General features: G+C 51.4%; 1 protein-coding gene across 2 annotated transcripts in view; it reads left to right on the top strand.

Moving 5' to 3' along the window:
• The first annotated feature begins 335 nt into the window (after window positions 1-335).
• The window catches only part of Slit1 (slit guidance ligand 1), a 139582-nt gene continuing 118202 nt past the window's right edge, over window positions 336-21715 (top strand). Inside the window, exons 1-3 of one of the 2 annotated variants that reach the window (XM_055591540.1) lie at window positions 336-667; window positions 15611-15682; window positions 17370-17441. In XM_055591540.1, coding sequence (XP_055447515.1) covers window positions 471-667; window positions 15611-15682; window positions 17370-17441 — 341 coding nt within the window. In that variant the 5' untranslated portion in view covers window positions 336-470. The remainder of the gene's footprint in view (window positions 668-15610; window positions 15683-17369; window positions 17442-21715) is intronic. The other variant, XM_055591539.1, reaches the window with a different exon arrangement.

Below are 21715 nucleotides of genomic sequence, written 5' to 3'. Positions count from 1 at the left end.
GGCGGGGAGAAGGCGGGCGGTGGTCCGTGCTGGGGGGAGGGCGGGAAGGAGTCTGGCCCTGGGTGTGTGCTTTTCGATTGATGGATGACTGCCGGGTGTGAGCGAGCGAGCGTGCGGGTGTGAGTGTGTATGTGTGTGTGCGCGCGCACGCGAGGTGCGCGCGCGCGGGGCCTGCCCATTTTCCTCCTCGCAGCAGTCAGTTGGGAGCTGGAGGGAGGGAGAGGGAGACGCCGGCAGCGAGCACCCGGAGAAGAGCCGAGCGCCTTCGGCTCCGGGCGCCTTCCCTGGGTCCGCGCGCGGACGCCGTCGCTGGGAGCATCTAGGTGCCACTCCGACCGCGAGAGCGCAGCGCGCGATTCCCCCCCGGCTCGTCGGTGGCTCGGTGGGCACAGCACCTGGGGGTAGCCCCGGACGGGGATGGTCAGCGGCTGCGGCCGTCTGGCACGCGAGCGGGACGCGGCGAGGGCACCATGGCGCTGACGCCCCAACGCGGGTCCTCCTCGGGGTTGAGCCGGCCGGAGCTGTGGCTGCTGCTGTGGGCAGCCGCGTGGCGTCTGGGGGCCACGGCGTGCCCCGCCCTCTGCACCTGCACCGGCACCACCGTGGACTGCCACGGCACGGGCTTGCAGGCCATCCCCAAGAACATCCCGCGGAACACCGAGCGCCTGTGAGTACGGCTCCGCCCGTCCGCTGGGACGCCCCCCTCCCCCAGGTTGCTCTCCTACCCTGACGCATCCGAGGGCCGGGGATAGGGTGGGGGGCGCAAGACTGTTGGGCTCCGTCGCCAGTAGAGGAGTCGGTCAGTGCCTTGGTAGGTCTGGTAGGGAGCCAGAAAGCCAGGAGCGCGGCCGCCTCAGGTGCCCGATTCTAAGGGCCATCCTCTCACCTGCCTCTCGCGCTCTGCCCCGTGACAGGTCCTTCCCGCTGCACGGCGGCACTTTATTCCTCTAGGGTGGGAATCGGTGCCAGAGAGCCTTCCTGGCACCCAGGAGAAAAGCTTCCCGCTGACGCCAGGCACAGGGTCTCCTTTTGGGGCTTGGCTGGGATCTGAGTGGACAGGTGGATTTGGGCTCCGAGGACTCGCTGCTCGGTGCCATGGAGCAGAAGTTTCTGGGCTCCTATTCTACCCATTGTTTGGCCCCAGAGCTTTGGTAATTCTTCTCCTAAAGGTGTAAGTAGCCTATCCTCTCCTTCTGTTCCCCAGCCCAGCCCAGACAGACAGACAATGGGACCCGAGGGCCTTTGGTTTGGGTTTTGGGGCATGTGAGAGCCGCACCCTGTAGGGGTTAAATGTGTCTTGGACTAGGAGCCCAGAAATGATACTAGAGGTGAGGAGCTTGGAGTGGGGACGCAAGGTTGAAAATATTGACAGTGACAAGTCATTAAAAACCATCATTGCTCTCCCCTTGTTCTCTTTGGATTTTGAGGAAACTCCACCCTCTCTAGACCTGCTTAGCACGGTAGAGCGAGTGTCTGCAGACCTGTATGATGTGTTTTCTCTTTCCCTGCTGACTGTGGTCTCTGTGAAATCCCAGCATGTAAGGATACCCCAGTGGCGTGAGGCCACGGGTCTGTGGGTCATGCAAGTGGATTTTCAGCCACACACAGGGCCTTTGTACACTCTCAGAGGTGACCACGCCAGGAGGGAGATTTTTATTTTATTTTTTGTACTGTAGGGAAGGTTGCTGGCGTCTTTGAAGCTGCTTTCTCCTTTCTTTCCCCACTCCTTAAGAAAAGGTATACATATTTTGATAACTTTTGAGCATATTTTCTTGAGTCCCAGCTGGTCAGAGGCAAATCCTGGGAAGAGCTGTTACCAACACCAAACTCTGATCCTCTGTACCAGCAATTAGTGAGTGCATGCTTGTCCCAGACTCTCCTTGGCTTGATTTGAGACATTCCTGAGATAGTTTCAGAGAATTTCCAACCTACGTGCAATCTAGTGGGAACTGGACAAAATTCCTGCCCTCTGATTTACCTGTCGGCATGTCTCTTCAGCAGCTGTTACCCTGGCAGCAGCCCACATGTGAGACACACGAGCCCCTCTCCTTTGCCTTGGCAGCTCGATTCTTCTGCGCTCTTGTTTCCCGCTACCTTGAATGTTTAGGATAGGCTCTGCTTTGACTTTCATGGTTTCTTTAGTCTTCCATAGTGAGATGGGACAGAGCAGAGCTGTGGGTAGGTTAAAAGCTCTGAGTTATTGGCTGTGTGACTTTGGACAAGTTACCAGACTTCTGTGAGCTTTAGCTGCTTTCTGTCAGGAAATGGAGTTTGGGCTACGTGGGTTCTTGTGAGGCTGGAGGGTAACGTTTGGAAGAAGCAGGGGCTCTGATACTCACTGAGTAAGGGGCTATTGTGGCAGCACAGGGAGACAGGTCACATGCATCTAACCCAGTGTGCACCCTGGGTGCTGAGACCTCAACAGACTGAGCCTGCCTCTGCCTTCAAAGGGCAGGTGGTGTGAAGGGACAGGGGATCTTTACCTAAAAGATGTGTGTAGGGACCAGGATAGCCATGCGATGGAGCTGTGAGAGCATTAGACCAAGAAGCCCTTTTTGGGGGTGAGGGGGCTTCTCAAAAGGTGGAGTGTGTTGTTAGAGTTGGTGGGTTTTGCCAAGCAAAGTGCAGGCAACACAAGCGGGAGGGACTGCCTGAACACAAAGACTGCGACAGAGTGGCTTGGCCCGGTGGCCAGCAGGTCAGATTTTCTCCGGGGCTGAATCATACTGTGTCCAGAGGTGAGAGGAGCCTGGGGTTCCCAGAGATAGGGAAGGGCCAGGAAGGCCTTCTTCCAGCTTCACATTCCCTTGGGGATGTCTGGCTGGGAGTCTGGGGTGAGCATCATGGGGGAGCTGGAAAGGTGTGCTGGTTAGAGACTGGCCAGCCGCTCCCCAGGTTGGGAAATTGCTGCAGGCTGTGTGCTTGTCTTCTGTCCTCTGGGCATCTTCGGTGGTAGCCCAGGGACCACGGCAGCCCGTATACTCTGCGCTGGATTCAGACTTGTTCTCCCAAGTGGGAAGAAATTGCCATGGTTTTCTGCGGACACTTCCCGGAAGAGCTTGTATAAGGCTGGCACTGCTAAGGAAATCGGTCTAGGCACAGAGGCCAAGGGCTGGGTGGATGGATCGGGAAGAGATGCTAAATAATTCACTGTAATGGAACAGCTACAGCGAAGAGGAGGAGACTGCTGGCAAGGCCCTGGAAAAGTCATGTCTTTATAGGATTTTCCCCTTTCCCCTCAAGGTTCTTCATTTTCAAGTGACTTTTTTTTTTTTTTTCTTAATTTCAACAATGGTTTGCACTAAAGTGTCCGGGAGTGTGACAAGCAGATTTAGTTTGTGTGGACACTTCTCTGCCCTAGCACCCTGGCGCTTGTATTTTAGGTTTGTCACTGAGTCCCCTCTGGGTGCAGAGATAGAAAGACATCTCCCAGACCTTTCATTCGGTCAGCGAAGGATGGAGACAGGTAGGGCAGGCCCCCGGAAGGTTAGGATGCCGATAGCCATCTGCACCCAGGTCTATCATATCCTGTCTCTTGTCAGGCTGTGAGACTTGCTTTTTTGCAATTGTCTATGTTCCTGAGCCCTTTTGCTGGTTGGTCTACGCCTCCCTAGATGCATGTAGATGCATGTATGCATGCTGCCAAGGTCCATGGCTCGTTTGGACCCTTGAAGCTACACTCAGTAGGGCTGGATGGTCACATTCATGGTTTGGGGAGCCCGTTTGGAATCCGTATAATGATGGAATTGAGGCCAGGGCTGAAACTGTTTCTGTCATCAAGGCTTGGCTGGGTGAGCAGAGAAGTGCGCTGAGCAGGGGAGTTGGCCCCGGTCAGGGTGAATCTCCTGCTCTCACAGGCACTGGTACGGTAGCCGCTATGCTGAGCTCGCTGCTGGGCACTGAGTGAACAGCTCATACAGAGACCCAGTGGCCGTCCTTCCCCTGCCCGAGACCCTGTTTCCCACATATAAAGGGGGTAATGACAGCTTGGCAGGAAATATGCTGGGGTCCAGCGGCATGTGGCTGGTGCTCTAACTTCCCCTTGACCTGTGGGAGTAATACCACCTATCTATCAGACCCCAACAGGAGACTTATTCATGCTGCGTTTATGAAAATGTTTCATAATTCTGACGTTGGGTTGCTAATACTGTGAGAAGCCCATGCTAAAGGCTGGGGTGTTCAGGGGGCTTGGGGGGTATTTGCTGAGGCTTGGCCATGCTGCAGGCTGCTCTCCTGGGCTCCTGTTGCCCAGAGCATGTGGTCGTTGTACCTGTGCTTCTTTTCCTCTGCCCCCCTGCAATTTGGATACAGGGAGAAAGAAGGGTCTCCACCGGGCAGCGGGTGATGCCACTGCTCTGGTGTCGCCTGTCTGGCGTTCTGTTAGGCTTGCTCTGCCTCTTGGCAGCTGGGGCATCCTGCCGGGTTGCATTCCCTCATTCAACAGATAGCTGCCGTCTACTGAGCTCTCTCTGCCTTGAGTGGAGAAACTGCCTCTCCCCAAATTCCTGTCCTGCCCAGGAGGGAGAAGAACCGCCTGACAGGAGAACAAACACATAATTGCAAACCGAGATGAGTGCTTAGGAGGGAGAGCACTCCCTCAAATCCCTGCTTTTTACCCGTGAAGTGGTGGTGGTGGGGTTGTGATGACAGGACTTGCTTCAAAGGCTGGGCCTGAGTATTGAACTCAGTAACAGGCAGAAAGATGCTGTATGCTTCACAGGGCCTGGCAGGTAGCAAGTGCCCAACAAATGGGGAGATAATCATTGCTATTAAGGTAACTGAGCGCTGCAGGGACATAAAAGAATTCTGAGACCACTCAGTGCCGGATCCTGGCAGTTCCTATCGCGCTCTCTCACCAAGCAGTGGCTAGGAGCCCTGCATCACACCGGACTATGAGGAGGCTGTCCTTCCTCCGTACCCCTTCACAACGCCAGGAGCTGGCCCATGCAGTCTGAGGCTCTAAGCAGGGGTGGGGGCGGGGAGTGCGTCCATGCTCTCTTGGGGCCCCGTGTGGGGCGGTGGGGACCGGCAGCCCCCGCGTTATGCGTTATCCGTTATCGGGAGCAGACGGGCGGGCGTTTGGCGGAGTTGCCGCCTCCAGTTCTGTGCCGGCATTAGCAGCTCGGCAGGGCTCTTGCTTAATGGGATTTTCTTCCCAAATGCTGTAATTATCGCCATACAAATACTTATTACCCAGAGCAGATGACGGCCGGGCCTTGGGCAGTAGCCAGGGAGCTGGGCTGTGCTGGGGGTGGAGAATTGGCTCCTGTTTTTGATGGAGCTTGCCACCCCCTCCTCTCCTTTCTGGAACCCAGCCCGTGGCCAACAAACAGCTGTTGGGCACCTGCCGCGTGTGCATCGCATCAAGAGAGGTCCGGGTATGGGCTGGTTCCACTGGGAGCTTGCAGCGGGGTGGGAGAGAAAGAATAGGCGTGCAGGGACATCTGTAGGGGCACGGAGCACAGAGCTTCCAGCACAGGCGGGCATTGGTGTGACAATGGCCCGGTTTGAATCTTGGCTCCATCAGCTGCCACCTGGGAAACTTTGGGCCGCTCAGCAGTGACTGGACTTCCTAGGGCCGGTGATGACATTTAGCTTGTAGGGCTGTAAAGCTGAAATGAAATAATCCAGGCCCAGGGTTTAGACGACTTCGCGGCCTGTAGCCAATGTCCCATCAGTGTGGAGAAGAGGGTTGATTGATCCGAGGCGGTGATGGCAGTGAGAGAGAGATGGGGGCAGGGCTGGAGCCAGCTTAGAGTCTGAATCTGGAAGACAGGTGGAAGGGAGGGGAATGAAGGGTAAGCACGTTTGGGGGCACACAGAGGTGAAGGCCACCGACTTGGGGATGGGGAGCAGATCCATCTGAGGGAGTGAAGGGTTTCTTGGGTGAATTCGAGGAGAGCATCAGGCCAGGCAGCTGAGAAAAAGGAGGAACTTCCAGGGTGGTGTGTGTGTGTGTGTGTGTGTGTGTGTGTGTGTGTGTGTGTGTGTGTAAAGGCTTATATTAATTTTTTGAAATGCCAGTGATTTTTAGACAAATCAGCAGAGTTATGCAGGCATTACCCAGATCCAGTTTTATATTATTTTCATCACGCAGGAAGCGCCCTTGTGTGCACTATAATTTGTTCACTTTGTTAGAAAAGTTTCAACAAAAGGGTTAGGGAGTCCTGTGTCTTCTTTAACCAGAGTGAGCCAGCTGTTCATTTCATTCTATTTTCTTCCTTAAACATCTCACTCACACTCACACACAGTCACTCAAGCACAGATTTTGGCTTTTTGAGGCTGGATCTCACCTTGCAGGCCAGGCCAGCTTTGAACTTATGATTCCAGTATCTTGTGCTGTTTTTGCAGTATCTAGGCTGTGATGGTAGACCTGGACCACCACATCTGCCATCATGATTTCTCTTTTTTGAAACACTTAGGAACAGGCTTGGGGGCCCTGTAGATTTTTATATGTTTGTATATGTTCTAAGAGCGACAAATCTACCGAAATCAGGACTTTCAACAACACGGTATCTGTTGTCTAGTCTGTGCTGCATGTTCATCTTCACCGGCTGTTCAGGGAGTGGCTCATCATCACTTTTCCCAGGTTCAGAGTCTGACCCAAGACCCCAGCAAGCATTTAGAGGTCGTGGCTCGCCATCTTTAATTGGGGGTGCCTCCTCCGGCTTTGTTCTTTTTGGCTTGGACACATTAAGGACTACAGGCCAGCTCTCACTGTTTGGCCTTCAGCTTGGCTTTATCCAGTCACTTCTTAGGGTTACATCCCAGTTTTTAAAATTCTAAACAAATCACATTGTTTCCTTCCTCGTGTCCCAGGAGAAGACACACCATGTCAGTTTGTTCTGGCACTGGCGATTTTAGCTTTGGTCCCTAGGTGTGGAGGCCCATCTGTTTTCTTCTGTGTTGTTAAGTAATTTCTGGGAGACATTTGTGAAGCCATGTGTATAACCTGTTCTTCAGAACTTTGTCCTGGGGTTTCAAACCCAACAGCTGATTCTAAGTGTCATCTTTTCTTCGATGTTTGCTGATAAGAAAGGATCTTCCCTTCTTCTCCATCTGTTTGTCTATTTATAACAGACTTGCATGTTACTATTTTATTTGCTGGATTCTTGTTTGTAAATATCATTACTATTTGACGTTCAGAGTATCTTGGATTCATCTGGTGTCCTGTTGACAGGCTCTTTGGAGCATAAGCCCTAGGGGTTTGGGGCCAAGAGGGGCAGGTATGAATGGTGTTTTCAGGAATTCTGGAGTGTGGAGGAAATGAGGGGTGTGGGAGGGCTGCGGGAGGGCTGCAGTCCGAAGTGGGGAGAAAGTCCACCATGTGACTTCTGGGACTAGGATTTTTGTTGTCTTTGCTACAGTTTTATCCTTTTCCTTTTTTAAACTAAAAACATTTTTTTTCTCTCTAAAATGGTTTTAGTTGGTTTAATTCATAAAATAGTTGAATGAACTAGAAATCCAGATAGTTCCCATGTACACTTCAACCAGCTTCCTCCAACGCTAACTTTATAACCGTGGAACATTTAGCCAGTTGAGAAGTTGGCATAGCTATTATATTATAAACTAAGTAATGGCTTTTTATTTTCTCCTTTTCACCCACCAGTTGCCCCTTGAATAAGGGGTCCACACTGTATTTAGTTACAGCTCTCCTCAGTCTCCGGTAGTCTGGGGCAGGCCTTTTGTCTTTTTTTTTTTTTTTTTTTTTTTTGGCTTTTCATAATCTTGACTCTTTGGAAAGATCATTACCTAGTTATTTTGTGTATAGTTTATTGATTGGTTGTCTGGTTTTTGAGACAAAGTTTTACTATTTCCCTGGCTAGCCTGGAACTTACTATGTAGACCAGGCTGGCCTCAAACCCCCAGAAATCCCTTTTCTCTGCCTCCTGAGTGCTGCAATTAAATGCGTGCACCACCATGCCTGACTTGTTTAGTATTTTTCATGATTTGTTTGAGCTTGTGCATTTGTGAAGAACGTCATGGTGTGTGTGTGTGTGTGTGTGTGTGTGTGTGTGTGATGTGTCCTCCAAGTGTCCTGTGGGCTGATGCATCCATGTGGTTTGTTGCTGGCTAGCCTTCACACACCACAGCTGCCACAGAATTTCCACAGGGGCTGAGGCTCTGCATGAGAGGGCTGCAGGCCCAGTCTGGAAGAGTGACTCAGTACAGTGTAGCACAAAATGCACACTCCCAGGCCCACTCCAGAGCTTCTGATTTTGTAGTCTTTGACAAAGGCAGTTGTAGGGTTGGGGAGCACAGAATGAGATCTGGGAGCACAGCTTAATGTTGGGGTCTCCTAGCGAAAAAGTTGCACTCCTTGAGGCCACGGAGTTCTCTTTGAGGACTGCTGTAACTCCAGCCTGCACTGAGAAGATGTAGGGGAGGAAATGGGGGCAAGGAAAGGATAGCAGATGTGGGAGGAGCTATACACTGGGTGAGGAGCACTGAGTGGAGCTGGGGAGGAGGATGAAGAAAGACTAGGGCCATCAACTCACTGAGGATGAGGGCTAAGGCAAGGGCTGCTGGCACAGGAGGCCAAGATCATTGCAGACTGGAAGAGGTGAAGGCAGGCAGGGGCAGATACGGTGGGAGTGGGTGGGTGGTGGGAGTTTGGGGAAGAGAGGGCGGCTCGGAGGCAGCTGAGGCAAGCGGTCCCAGAGAGTTGCTTGCTTGTGTTAAAGCAGGGGGGGGGGGTGGGGAGGACCACTGAGTGATGGGGTGGGGGAGGGCAGGCCATAGGTCAGAGATGCATCTCGAGGGTACCTGTGGTCGCCAGGTACCATTTACACCCCTTAGGCCAGACTCAGGAAAAAATGCTTTGCAGCTTAATCTGCCCTCCTGTCTTACTCAGCAGTCCTGGGAGAAGCTATTGCTTAAACCAGCTTTGCAGAGAGGTGGACCCATCCATCTGCAGTGTGTGGGGGGGAGGGGAACAGGACAGCTGGCTGCTCAGTGGTTGGCTGAGAGTCCCTGAGTCATGAGGCTGCGAGATGTGTTTGTGTGCAGCTTTTAAATTTGACTGGAGCCTGCTGTTCTTCAGATGTTAATAGGGCCTGGCTCCTTTCACTCAGCACTACAAAGCACCTGTCATTGCCTTGCACTGGGGGCCCTGAGGCCACCTGGTTCCCCTGCTCCACTACTGATTCCTGCCTGCGCACATTTGGGGTAGACCCAAGGAGCCAGCTGGCGCAGGAGGGGGCGTCTAGTCCAGAGGTGGGGGTGGTAGGGGTAAGGAGAGTTGGTGGAAGAGAAGTTGCAGGCCCAGGGAGTCAGTGGCTGTCGGTAGGGAATGACCTGCGGGCCTGGTGGCCATTTGGGGAACTCCTTGCTGCAGAGTGCTTGCTTGTGGGGGGCAGGTTCCACCTGAGAGAAGGGGATTAGCGGGGGCAAGGCCTCAGTAATGAAGGGACCAGCTGAAGTCTGGCTCTCAGAATAGAAGATTACATGGAATTGGAATTGAGTCGGGTCTGATTCCTTCACCCCTCCTGGGATTGCTACCATTAAAAAAAAAAAAATTCCCAGACAGAAATTAACACCTGTTGGTGAGGATGTGCTTTGGTGAGGAAGCAGCTGCTGTGCAAAACAGGATGGCAATTTCTCAAAAAAAAAAAAAAAATTAAAAATAGAATTACTGGCCGGGCATAGTGGCACATGCCTTTAATTCCAGCATTCAGGAGGCAGAAGCAGGTGGGTCTCTGTGAGTTCAAGGACAGCCTGGTCTACATAGCAAGTTCCGGGGCAGCCAGAGCTACATAGTGAGACCCTGTCTTAGAGAGAGAGAGACAGAGAGAGAGAGAGAGAGATCGAGATCGGAGGGAGGGAAGGAGAGATTGTATGTGCTTGTTGAATATAAGAATTGCCCCTTATATGTTCACATAATTCAACACTTGGTCCCTAGTTGGTAGCAATGATTGGGGGAGAATTTTAAGAGGTGTATCTTTCTGGGAGGAAGTATGTCACTGAAGTGGGCTTTGACAACCCCAAAACTCTTTCTGGTTTGCTCTCTCTGCTTTGCGCTGTGGTTTAAGATGTGAGTTTTCAGCATCTAGTTCCTGCGGCTGTGCCTGCTGCTCATGAGGTGGAACTATAATACAAATAAACCCTTCCTTCTATAAGGAGCCTTGATCATGATGTTCTATCATAGCAGTAGAAAGCTGACTAATATACTTACTTCATGACCCAAAAGAATTGAGAGCAGAGCCCTGAAGAGCTATTTTGTACACTCACATCCATGTTCATAGCAGCGCTATTCCCAATGGCCAAAGGCTAACGGATGCACGAGTGATAAATACACACTACAGAATATGGTTCAGCCTTCAGTGGAAGGCACTCTGACGCGCTGCAGCCAATGCGCTTTGTGCCTGGCTGCTTTCACTAGCAGCGTTTCCCTGCCCTCGCAGGGCTCAGTAGAATAGAGGGCGCTGGGAGAGAGGAGGTTGTCAAGGGACACCTGGAATTTTGGGGATATGTTCATCTGGGGGACTTATATATCAAGGGGCTTGGGGGATAGGTTTCGGGGGGCGGGGAGGGATCAGGGAAACAGAGAAGCCACTGAAGCCCAGAGACGAAGTTAAGGCAGATCCGTCCACACCTACATTCCAAAAGCCTACTGAAACCTGTCATGGGTGTTAGACCCTGGAAGAGCTGAGGAAGGCAAATTAAAAAACAAACAAACAAACAAAAAACAACAACAACAACAAAAAACCAAGTCAATAAAACAACCTGGCCTGTGTTTTCAGAAGCTTCTGGTCTTGCAGGGGGGGAGGGGCTGTGACATCAGTTCAAGACTCCTTCAAATCCCTGTAAAACCATCCCTGATTTGCGCTGTGGAGTAGAGGATGGCTCTGTGGCCCTGGGAGAGAAAGGTTTGCCACCAGGAAGGGAAAGCTGGAATAAATTAGGCCAAAGAGAGGGCAGGTCCTCCCAGGTAGAGGGGAAGGCAGGCTCAAAGGCTTTGCCACAGGGCTCTGGAGACCAGTGGGGCTGGGGGTCGGGAATCCCGCAGGGCAGGCAATGGGGAGCTTGTAATGCATGGTAAGAGGTTTTGTCTTATTTCCAGCAGTGATGGGGGTAAAGAGTACTTCCAGGATTTATATGGGGTCAGATTCACAGACTAAAGTCTCCCCTGGCAGTGGCTCTTTGAGCAGACCAGAGGAGAGCCAGGGTGAATGCGGGGAGCCCACTGGCATCTCTACAGGGAGGGACCTGGCACAGGGTGAGGCCTGAGGTGGGCCTTGCAGGCAGCTAGGTCCACTTGCAGGTGGCTTGTCAGGCTCTGTGTGCCCCAGGACTTTGGGCAGCACTGAGGAAGGTTAGCCTTCCCTCGGCATTCCCCATGGCAGTACCCGATGCCCACCCACGCATCAAAGGGAAGAGTCAAAGGGAAGAGCCAGGTGCAGCCAGCAGCTCAGGCGCCCTAGTCATTCCTAGTGAGAGCCTCTTGTTTCATCACCACTGCAGGCTTGGGCCACCAAGGGAGTGTTCTGGTCCCTCAAGAACTGGGACACTGGTGAGGAAGTACAGGGCTCTTGAGATGGGTTGATCCAGGCCTGAGCCTCTTGGACAAACTTCCAGATGCTGTAAGTATTCTTGCTTCCTGGGAGGGAAGAGTTGAGAACTCCTTTCGGTTTGGTGTCCTGGCCCCCCCCCCCCCCCCCTGCATAGCTTTGCTTCAGAGAATTTTCTCCAAAATATTTTATTTTAGCCCAGCGCCATATAGGAACTGGCAGAAGTGGGAGCATTTGCCACCAGGGCGTGTCTCCTCCTTTGGGGGTTGACAGGGCTGAGCTCATTACTCTTGGAAGAGAGAACTGTAGTAGGAGTTAGCTCTGGTTTAGCCTGAAGTCCAAGTGGGAGCTATGAGCATCTGGTTCCTTCTGCTTTTCTTGGGCCTGCCAGTCAATACCAGCCTGGACTGGCGATTCCACCCACTGAGGACCCATGATCCCTAAGGAAAACAACGATAGCATCGTCAAAATAATCACAGCAGGTTATCCTTAGCTAGAGAGCGGGAGTGGTGGGCCGGCCATTTGTTGTCCTTGGTGGTTTAGAAATATGAAGTCATTTAAACCCCACCACGCCACTAGAAGAGGGGTACTCCATCTTCATCCTCATTTTACAGGTAAGGAAACTGAGGCACTGAGAAGTTAAGCTCCATGCCTGAGGCCACATAGCAAGTGTGATGGTGGAACATGGATTGTTCCAGGCCCTTTCAAGTCCTTCCCCACTGAAAACACGCTTAGCTGGGTGGGCTGGGGCCTCCTGATACTGTTGCTGAGACAGAGCGCCGAGTCTTACCATAGGACTCCAGAGCACCCATGTGTCATTGGCTTTGTCTCAGGTCTTACTACGCTGGCTGAGGCCATAGGGTGACGAGTCAGGAAGAGACCCAAAGCGTCAGGCTTCGAGGTGTAGGGAAATAACTCTGGCCTGGTTCCATCCTTGCCCCACTGTCTATTGCTGTGCACCTCTGGGCAAGTTGCTTCACTATTCTGTGCCCATTTTCTCATCAGCAGATTGGAAAGAACAGATTCCCTGCTAGCTGGCTGGAGTGTGCTTGTAGCAGGCCCATGGCATAAACATTGTGGGCACTGGTGAGGAGTAGCAGGTATGGGCCTCAGTGGCAAAGTGTTGGGGAGCCCATGTTAGCCCGTACCCTGAATTCCTCTGAGCCCTGAGCCCGAGAGCTGTCCTTGTGTATACACTATCTGCTGCTCTGACTACAATGGTCTTGGGGGGAGAGTGTGTGTGTCCCAGCAGCATGTCTGCTGGGAGAGGGTTTCCATGGCAACATGCTGGGACTACCTGTTGGAGGAATAGAGGCTGTATTTTAGCAAGAGTCCGGCTGGGGCAAGGGCTTGGCAATCCTGGGAAGGTTATGTCACCCTAGAGAAGGGGCGCTTAGCTCTGGCCACGGAGAATGCACGCACATGGGGCAGGATGGGGCTTAAGTCCTAACATTTGTCTTTCCTCTGTCAACAGTGCGCTAGCAACACGCTATAGTCAGCTGCCTTATAAAATGGCCCTAGGAAGTCTTCCATGAATACTTGTGAGAGAGATTACCTCAGCTAGACAAAAACGGTATTAAACCAAACCCAACCCAACCCAACCAATCAATCAGCCAAACAAACAAACAAACCAAAAACAGACTCAAGGGAAAATATTCGACAAGGTCCATGGGGATTATCCCTAGTGATATACTGTTTCCATCTTTTATTTCTTTTCCAGAAACTTGGAAAAATACAGGCTGTCTTATAACCCACTGCCACATTCTGTGTCATGGCAGCTCTCTGCCATCAGGCAGGTCTGCAGCTCACAGTATGCATTTGATTTTCTGGATGTGCTGAAATTCAACCAAGTGTGCTTCTATGGCTGACCATCTGAGTTTTACTGGTTACTTCTCAGTTGCTTCGATAAAATGGCATGATCTGGAGAGGCTTATAGAAAAGCTTGTTTAGGCTTAGGAACCCGGGGCAGTCCATAATGGGTGGGAAGGCATGACAGCAGGTGGTCAGAGCAGCCGCTGAGAGATCACATCTCCATCCACACAGAGAGGTCTGAAAGCAGAGCGAGGTCGTGAACCCCTGAAGGAAAGGTTGCATCTAGGAAAGGTTCCCTAACTCTGTAAACAATGCCACCCGCTGAGAACCAAGCGTTCAACACTGGAGCGTATGGGGTACAACTTCACTACACTGTGTTCCCGTTATTTTGTCCCTATAACCAACAAATATGTCCCTTTATAATGAGAAAAATGAAACCACCCAAACGACCTGGTGCTGTGGGTTTTGCAGTGGAAAGTTTCACCGTGACGGTTCAAAGGGAGGCTAGCGTGCTGCCCTCAGGAACCAATTCGAAAAGGTTCCCAAAGAAGGTCCAGATTGGTTGTCCATTCTAGGAAGGACTGTTTAGATCAGTAGGAAAAGGCCATCATGACTCGGAGAAGATGTTCTCACAGCAGTTAGAATGAGGAGGTGTCTCTGTCTGGGGCACTTGCTGACTGTCTGGAAGCTTGGAGCATCACTGAAGCCCCTTGGATCCCACTATAAAAGGGATGGGGACAGAGAGTCGCAGGCGCAGGGCAGAGAGCAATTCGTCAAATGACTCACCGGCTTGTCAACTTTGATTGACAGCCTGGGCCCTAAGGGTCAGAAGGTCATGGCTATGGCTTCTGTCTTCTCTCAGTTGTTGTTGTCATTGGGAGAGTGCCTAGCATCTGGGAACTGCTCTTTCCTCATCTGTTGTGGTCACAAAGGCAACTTAGGTGTGGCCCTAGGTTCCTGGAAGCAAATAACAGGCACGGTTCTTGAGGGAAGCGACCATATAGACCACACCTCTCAATGCACTCTGGAACAAAGTTGCTTGGATCTGGTTTGAGCTTATGGCCATACCTGGAACTTTTGGCCATTGTTTGGTTAAGTGAGAAGAAGGGTTGAACATGGGGTGTGTGTGTGTGTGTGTGTGTGTGTGTGTGTGTGTGTGTTGGGGTGGCTTAGACAGCACAAGAACTTTCTGGTAATAAACTTCTTGAGAGAACTTTCCCCTCAGAGTGGCCTGCCTTCCTGAAGCTGAGCAGGCCCTTTGGGAGGAGGAGTTTCCCAATAGAGACCGAGCAAGCACTAGGAGGCTGGGTGGGAATAGACCATATGGCCTCTGAGGTGGGGTCTGTACCTAGTGTGCCAATGAGGACAGAAGACCAGGATCTGTTCTAGTTTCTGGAGGTGGGCCGAGGGAAGGGAAGAGTTAACCTTGGAAGGCAAACCAGGACTGATACTTAGGACAGTGTGAGAGGAGAGATCTGGCCTCGGATGGAGTGTCAGGCTCAGCCTTCTCTCCTTGACCATGTCCTCCTCCTAGCTGACTCAGGAAGGCCCCAGGGGCCTCTCTGTGAGACTTTTACTGGCTCCTTGCTTTTTCTCTGCTTGCTTCCTCAAGCGCTGGGTTTGCCTGGACCCACAGCCCCCCAGCTCCCAGGCTGTGTGTCTGTCCTTCCCCTCAGACACTCAGGCTGACTCTGTGGGCTCTTCCTTGGGTTTGTTCCGTGCCTCTCTGGGCAGGTCTTCTTGTCTTTTGATCCTCAGCTTGGGTCTCACTTCTCCGGGCTCACTGCGTGGCTCTCCCCTACTTTTGCCCTGAGCCACTGCCACCCATGGCGACACTGCAGTATCCCCAAGGGCAGCTGTGGTCTTTACCTGTTTGTGCTGGTTTGACACTGTGAAGCTGTTGTAATTGGTACCCTTCGCTTTGTGTCTGGGACCCTGCGGTTTGACTAGGATGCCCCTGAATGGCCCCCACGGCCCATTTCTGGAGTCTTTGCTCTGTGACCTGACTTTCCACCTAGGCTGAGTCCCCAGAGTGGAGCCATGTTCTGGGTTTCTGCACGCCCCAGCAGTGAGCCACACTTACTGTTTCTGCTGCAGGGACATTGGCTGCACAGAGGTCCCAGCTTTTTGGGCTTCTTGGCGGGTGGGGGGGGGGGGAAGGAATGCTGGGCTTCACCTCACTGGGGAGGCAAATGGCTTGAGCTGAGCCAGGGGGAGGGGAGTCTGAGCTGAGCCCTGAGGGTCCAGACCACTCGTTTTACCTTTTTCTTTTCTCCTTTCTCTGCCAGGGAGCTCAACGGCAACAATATCACTCGGATCCATAAGAATGACTTCGCTGGACTCAAGCAGCTCCGAGTGCTGTGAGTACAGACTGCTATTCCCCTCTCCGCTGCCTCTTACTGTCACTCTCAGCTGGACTTCTAGCTGGACTTCTGGATGGGAGAGTCATAAGCTAGTTAGGCCTTCTATTGTGGAGTCAGGCACCTCCTGAGAGGGTGGAGTGGGGTGATGTTTTGTGTCCTGACCCAGAGGGGCTACTGCCCCCCACATAGCTGAAAAGAATGGGGATGGAGAAGGGCTTGGATGGGGTAGTCTTGGCCATTTCTATCTCTGGGATGAAGGAAGATCAAATGGCATAGAGAGTCTCTAGGTCTCTGCTTAGTTCGCCTTCCTTTGGTGGGACGCTGTGGGCGGGGCATAGGCTGGATGGAAGGGCAGAGAACGCAGCGCAGCCCACCATCTCCAGCGAACTCCTCCTCAGCAGGGCTGCAGGCCCTGAGAGAGGCAGTAGATGGCAGGTGTGACTTTATTCAGGTGTCTGAGAGTGGTTCCTGGAAGGGAAGGCTCAGCCCTGCTGGTTCCCAGCACTGGGCCCTCCACAGTGCCTGTCAGGCTGGGCAAAGGTGAGGTGCTCATATTAGACCTCCACTCCCCCATCCCTCTGTGCTCTGCTGATCTTGGGGATCAGAGGCAGCCTTGGCTCGCAGGCATCTGGCCTCGCCACCTCAGTTGGCTTTGGAGGCCCCGCCCCATGTGGTTAGCAGGCAACCCATCATCAGATATTGAGAGCCCCTCACCTCCCACTGTGAGAGCAGTATTTCTGGACCTCAATTCTTTCAGAACTGTAGGCTTCACAGCTCTGGCGGTCTGCGGAGGAGTGGAGGACCTTGTGGATAATCCCCTTTGAGGTTCGGGCCAATGAGTTTCTGGAGTCTTTGGTGCTGCAGAACCGACCCACATTGACCAAAGCTTTCCTTCTTTCTGTCCGGGGAGTTCTCCTCCCTTCTTAGAACTCCTCCCACAGGCCTCCAGCAGAGAGAAGAGTGTACTCCCGGCCTCAGACCCCCTCCCCACCTCCGGCCTGAAGCCCACCCAGGGACGTGCAACCCCTCTGTTTAGGAGTGGAGTAGGGAGAGCCCAGGGGGAAAGGGCGCCAGCATCTCCAGAATGATCACGCAGCTGAAAAATGCTGCCCCCAGTCGGATGCTCTGAAGCAGAGCGTGTTGGGCGGGGGAGGATGCAGAGTCCTGGGGAGCCAGGTGGTTGGTTGGCCTGGGCATCCCACGCCTTTCTTCAGCAGATGGTCCAAGGCGGACTATGGTGCAGATGTGTGTGTGTGTGTGTGTGTGTGTGTGTGTGTGTGTGTGTGTGTTTGTCTGGCAAGTTCAGAATTCTTGCTTATGTGTGTTTCACTAAGTTGTGAGGCTTTCCTCCTCCATGCTGGTCATGTCTCATGGATGCATGCTCTGGGCCAAAGGACAGCAAGTGCCCAGAAGCCCAGCACCTTCTTCAAGCATAACTGTGAGCACTGGCACTGTGTCGCTCTGCAGGGCACGGCTTGCTGAGGAGCCTGAGTCGGGTTTGTGAAGTTGTGACCAACCATTGCAGCTGGAACTTGGATCTCCATAGGGCCTGGGAATAGCTCTGCACCTCCCCTCCTGAGCCCACGTTGCCCTGGCAAAGTTTGTTGGGGTTCTTCCCTTTTCTAGCAGTTCCTAGGGACTCTTGCTTAGCGTCCTGTAGCTGTTCTGTCTTTTTGACTCCCAGGCAGCTGATGGAGAACCAGATTGGAGCTGTGGAACGCGGAGCTTTCGATGACATGAAGGAGTTGGAACGGCTGTGAGTATAGGGTGCAGGCTGGGGAGGGTGCTGGGCTTGCCAGAGAGGGTGTCAGCAGGCTAACAGTAAGGTCTGGGGAGCTTAGGAATGGGACCTCAGCCTCACCCTGCCTGATAGTGCACTGTGAGATGGCGATAGAGAAAAAGGGAAACCAGCCTCCGCTCCCACCCTCAGTGAAGCTCTGTCGTCTGTCCCTAAGAACATGTGATGGCGAAATTTCACACAACTGGAGTTCCTTCCACCCATCTTTCCTGAGGTGTGGCTGCTATCCCCTGATGGCAATGAAAAAGAAAGGACCTGGTGGGTGAAGAGGAGGGCGGGGCAGTGAGCATTCGCCTCGTTGCAGTGGTCATCCGTCTGGTCCTGCAAAATGGTTTGGATGGATATATTGTGTGGGAGAGTCCCAAAGTTCATGTTCTTTGAACAGAAAGTTTATTTTATATTAAAGAGCTGACCAGAAAAATAGGTAGAAATTCATATTTCCGTATGTTCTTTGCAAATTGCCAAACAAACAAACAAATAGAAATTGCCATTTAAATGGAGATAAAATACAGTCAAGACTGAAATACCGTCAGCACCACTGGGGTGTGCTTACAATATGAATTAGGCAGGAAAGACAGGAAGTGATGGTTGAATAAACAGGCACACACAGACACAGACAGACACGCACACAGGTACAGAGAGACAGAGACACAGAGAGACACAGAGAGAGAGGACACACACACACACACACACACACACACACACACACACACACACCAGTAGTAGAGGAGGAAAACAGTTGAGACCATTAGCTCTTAAGTAAACCACGAGATGAGGCAATGGGCTACTTCAGTCTTGTTCTTTGTGCTTTTCTCTCTTTCTCCCTTGATTTTCTCACAATGAATGTCTACGGTAAGTATAGCTAATAGCTAGCGTCTTCCGCTGCCAGGTGCTAGGTGAAGCCCTTGGCCCTGTAGTTTGTCAAGTAACCCTGACATGTCATGTAACACCGCTGCAACGGCATTCCACATACGAGATACCCAAGTGCCTAAAGGGCTAAGCCACGAGCGAGCGCAGAAGAGGGGATTAGAACCGGATTGTTTTGCCTTCAAAGCTTAGACTACTAATGAGTAGGACCTAATTAATCTCTCTCCTTGCATTTGTGTGTTAAAGAAAACAAAGCGTTAGACAAATAGAAAGGCGCATGTTTGTCTCATTGTCTTCTTGCAGCTGGGAAGACTACTCCCCCTGCCCCCGGTCCTTAAACTGAGCAGTCAGCCATCCAGTGCTAGGCCAGATGTTCATTTCTGTGTTTGCCTCCTTTAACACTCTTCCAATAAAATACCTGGCTCTGAGGGGCTGACTTGGATCTAATCCATTCCACTCCCCTTCCTCCCCCCGTTTTGCCAGGCCTTGGAGGAGAAGAGAAGGTAGGAGGGGCCCGCTGTACCCGCTACTGCCACCTGACGCTTGGCAGGGGCTTTCTCCCCCCCCCCCCCCCGTCCGTTTTCAGCTCCGTTCCTCTGGGATGGGTTACCAGCGACTTCCCTGCGGGTGTCAGGTACACACTGGGTACCTTTTCGGTGAGCAGCCAGTGCAGTGGGCATCTGCTCTGATTTGTGGGAGACCGTGGGGATCGGTTTGTGAAAGCTGGTGGAAGTGGGTCGTCACAGTAGGAATACTCAGACTGTGAACGTAGCATTTTCAATTAAAATGGAAATGTGTATTTATTGGCCCCTTTCCCAGACTCTCCCCCCCACCGAAGAATTTCTCTATTCCTCTTAGTATAAGACAGTGACTGGGGTTCTGTATGGCTTTATTCACCCAAACCACATCCATAAACCTTGTGTGATTTTTGTTGTTGTTGTTTGGGTTTCTTGAAGGTAAAATGAGATTTTTTTTTTCGGCACCTTGGAAGCAATTTGAGTAGAGAATTAATCTTTTAACTGAATTCAACAGCTCTTCAATTGGCAGCTTTCCTTTTTTTCCCCCTAAGATCTTTCCAAAGCAGCCAATGTAATTTTCATATAGATGACTCTCTTCCCAGTGGCATTTCATTTATTTGTGAATGAAGTTGATTGATTAACGTAACCCTGCTTTTAAGTACCTATGGTGTAAACATTTTTGAGAGCAGACATAGCTGCTTCTCACAAGCAGTTTGGAAAAGTCTGTGTAGAAGCAGGAGTGTGAAGCCATGTGGTTATGAGGACTGAGCCATGGCCTGGGCTGACCTGCTGCATAGAGGTCATGGAGCATGCTCAGTTGCCCAGGCAGTCAGGAGGAAGTGAGCTGGGATAGGAGCTGTAAAAGGCAAGCTTCAGAAGCTTACAGAGAAGCTTAGAGAGTGTTTGAGCAAACCACTTTCCTCTTGGCATCACAATCGCCTCAGCTCTCAAGGGGGCATCTCAGTGAAGTCAGCAACCATCTAGGGCACCTGATAAGAGCCAGACTCTATGGCAAGATGGTAATTAAGGAGGAGCGTGTACTCTTGAATGAGAGCATCGTTGTCACACTTGAGAAGAGGAAGACCACCTTTTACTCTGCTTCCGTCCTATGAGGTGATGTCTAGAGGCATCTGCCCTGGTGCCTGGAGTTCAGAAAGGCTACGAATGGTAGGAGCCCTCAGCTGCCCTTTTCATTCTGCAGTTTCATGTGTCTCTTACGAGGGTGGCTCATGCCTTTAGGGTTCTTTGATTTTTCTGCTTTAAATTAGTCATTGAATTCCATTCCCTTCCTCCTTCTGAATGCTTTCAAAAACTGAAGCCAGAAAAATGAGAAACTCTTGGGGGAAAACAAAACAAAGCTAAACCTAGCAATTACCAGTGTAAATACCGGATTAATTTATTGGGCTGGGGATAAGAGACTGGGTGAACGCCGATGTCTGCTCTTGCTGCTTTAAGGCTTACACTGGTAGTCCCTTTTCTTCCAAGGCCATGATGTGTTTCCCTATGAGCCTGCCCTTTAGAGCCAACTTCTTCCAATCGGCCTTCTAAAGCTGTAAATCTAATGTCAGTCTTGTGCTGGAACATGACGGTCCAGAGTGTGGTGACAATGGCTGTTCTCACGTATCGGATGAAAGGTGGCCTCAGCGGAGGTAGACACGGATGAGTTCCCGTGGGCTTCGTGGAGTTTACTCTCTTCTTCTCCCTGTCAGGGAGAGAAGCACTGGGGTGACCCCCTTGCTGGAGATTGTTGCAAGAGTCTCTCTCTCTCTCTCTCTTTAAAGATTTATTTACTATTATCTCCTATCGATTCTCAAAAATAACAAGAAGGCCTTCCACAGTGGGTCCTTTCTGCGCTCTCTGTCTCCTCTCTGGCGGACCCGGATCCAGAGCTCTGGCTCCTGCCTGAGTGTAGAGTGCTTCTTTCTACGCAACTAGAACAGTGGTTCTCAACATGTGGGTCGTGACCCCCCATGACTACCCTTCCACAGGGGTTGTAGATCAGATATCCTGCATATCAGATACTTACATTATGACTCATAACAGTATCAAAATTACAGTTATGAAGTAGCAACGAAATAATTTTGTGTTGGGGGGTCACCACAGCATGAGGAACTGTATTAAAGGGCCGCAGGATTAGGAAGGTTGAGAGCCACCGGCCTGCAAGAATGAAAGCTATGAGAGGCCCTGTCTTAAGAATAGAAGCATGGCTGGGGTACAGCTCAGCTTTCTAGCACTTTCTTCACATTTATGAGGCCTGGATTTACTTCTCAGCACTGAAATAAAATCTCTAATGTTTGGCAAGGACAAAACTGCCGAGAAGAAGACATGCTGGTGTTTGAGTACCTTTTCCCATTTAATTTGAGTTTCCCCCCTATTTTCATACGTTTATATGTTTATTTGATATTTTGAGACAGGGTCTCTCTGTGTAGCCCTGGCTGTCCTGTTACCTGCTTTGTAGACCAGACTGACCTTGAACTCACAGAGATCTGCCTGCCTCTGCCTCCTGAGTGCTGGGATTAAAGTTGTAGGCCACTATGTCCAGCACCTGAGTTATTGTTTTATTAAAGCACGTAATATCTGTCTGTCTGTCTATTTGTCTATCTACCTACCTACCTACCTACCTACCTATATAAATTTTCTCCCTTTTTTGAGATATGGTCTCAGTCTATCCCAGGTTGTCCTGGAACTCATTATATAGCCTTGACCATCCTCAAGCTAATAGTGATCCTCCTGCTCCAGCATCCCAAGTACTGGGATTAGAGGCATTCATTTCCATGCTCATGTGAAAGCATTCACTTTCAATACTAATACTAATACTAATACTAATACTAATACTAATACTAATAC

Source organism: Psammomys obesus, unplaced genomic scaffold (genome assembly GCF_907164565.1).
Source record: "Psammomys obesus unplaced genomic scaffold, mPsaObe1.curated_primary_1811, whole genome shotgun sequence".
In the NCBI taxonomy this organism is placed as follows: Eukaryota; Metazoa; Chordata; class Mammalia; order Rodentia; family Muridae; genus Psammomys; species Psammomys obesus.
The sequence above is the reverse complement of the archived record's forward strand: the minus strand, read 5'-3'. Positions and strand labels throughout refer to the sequence as shown.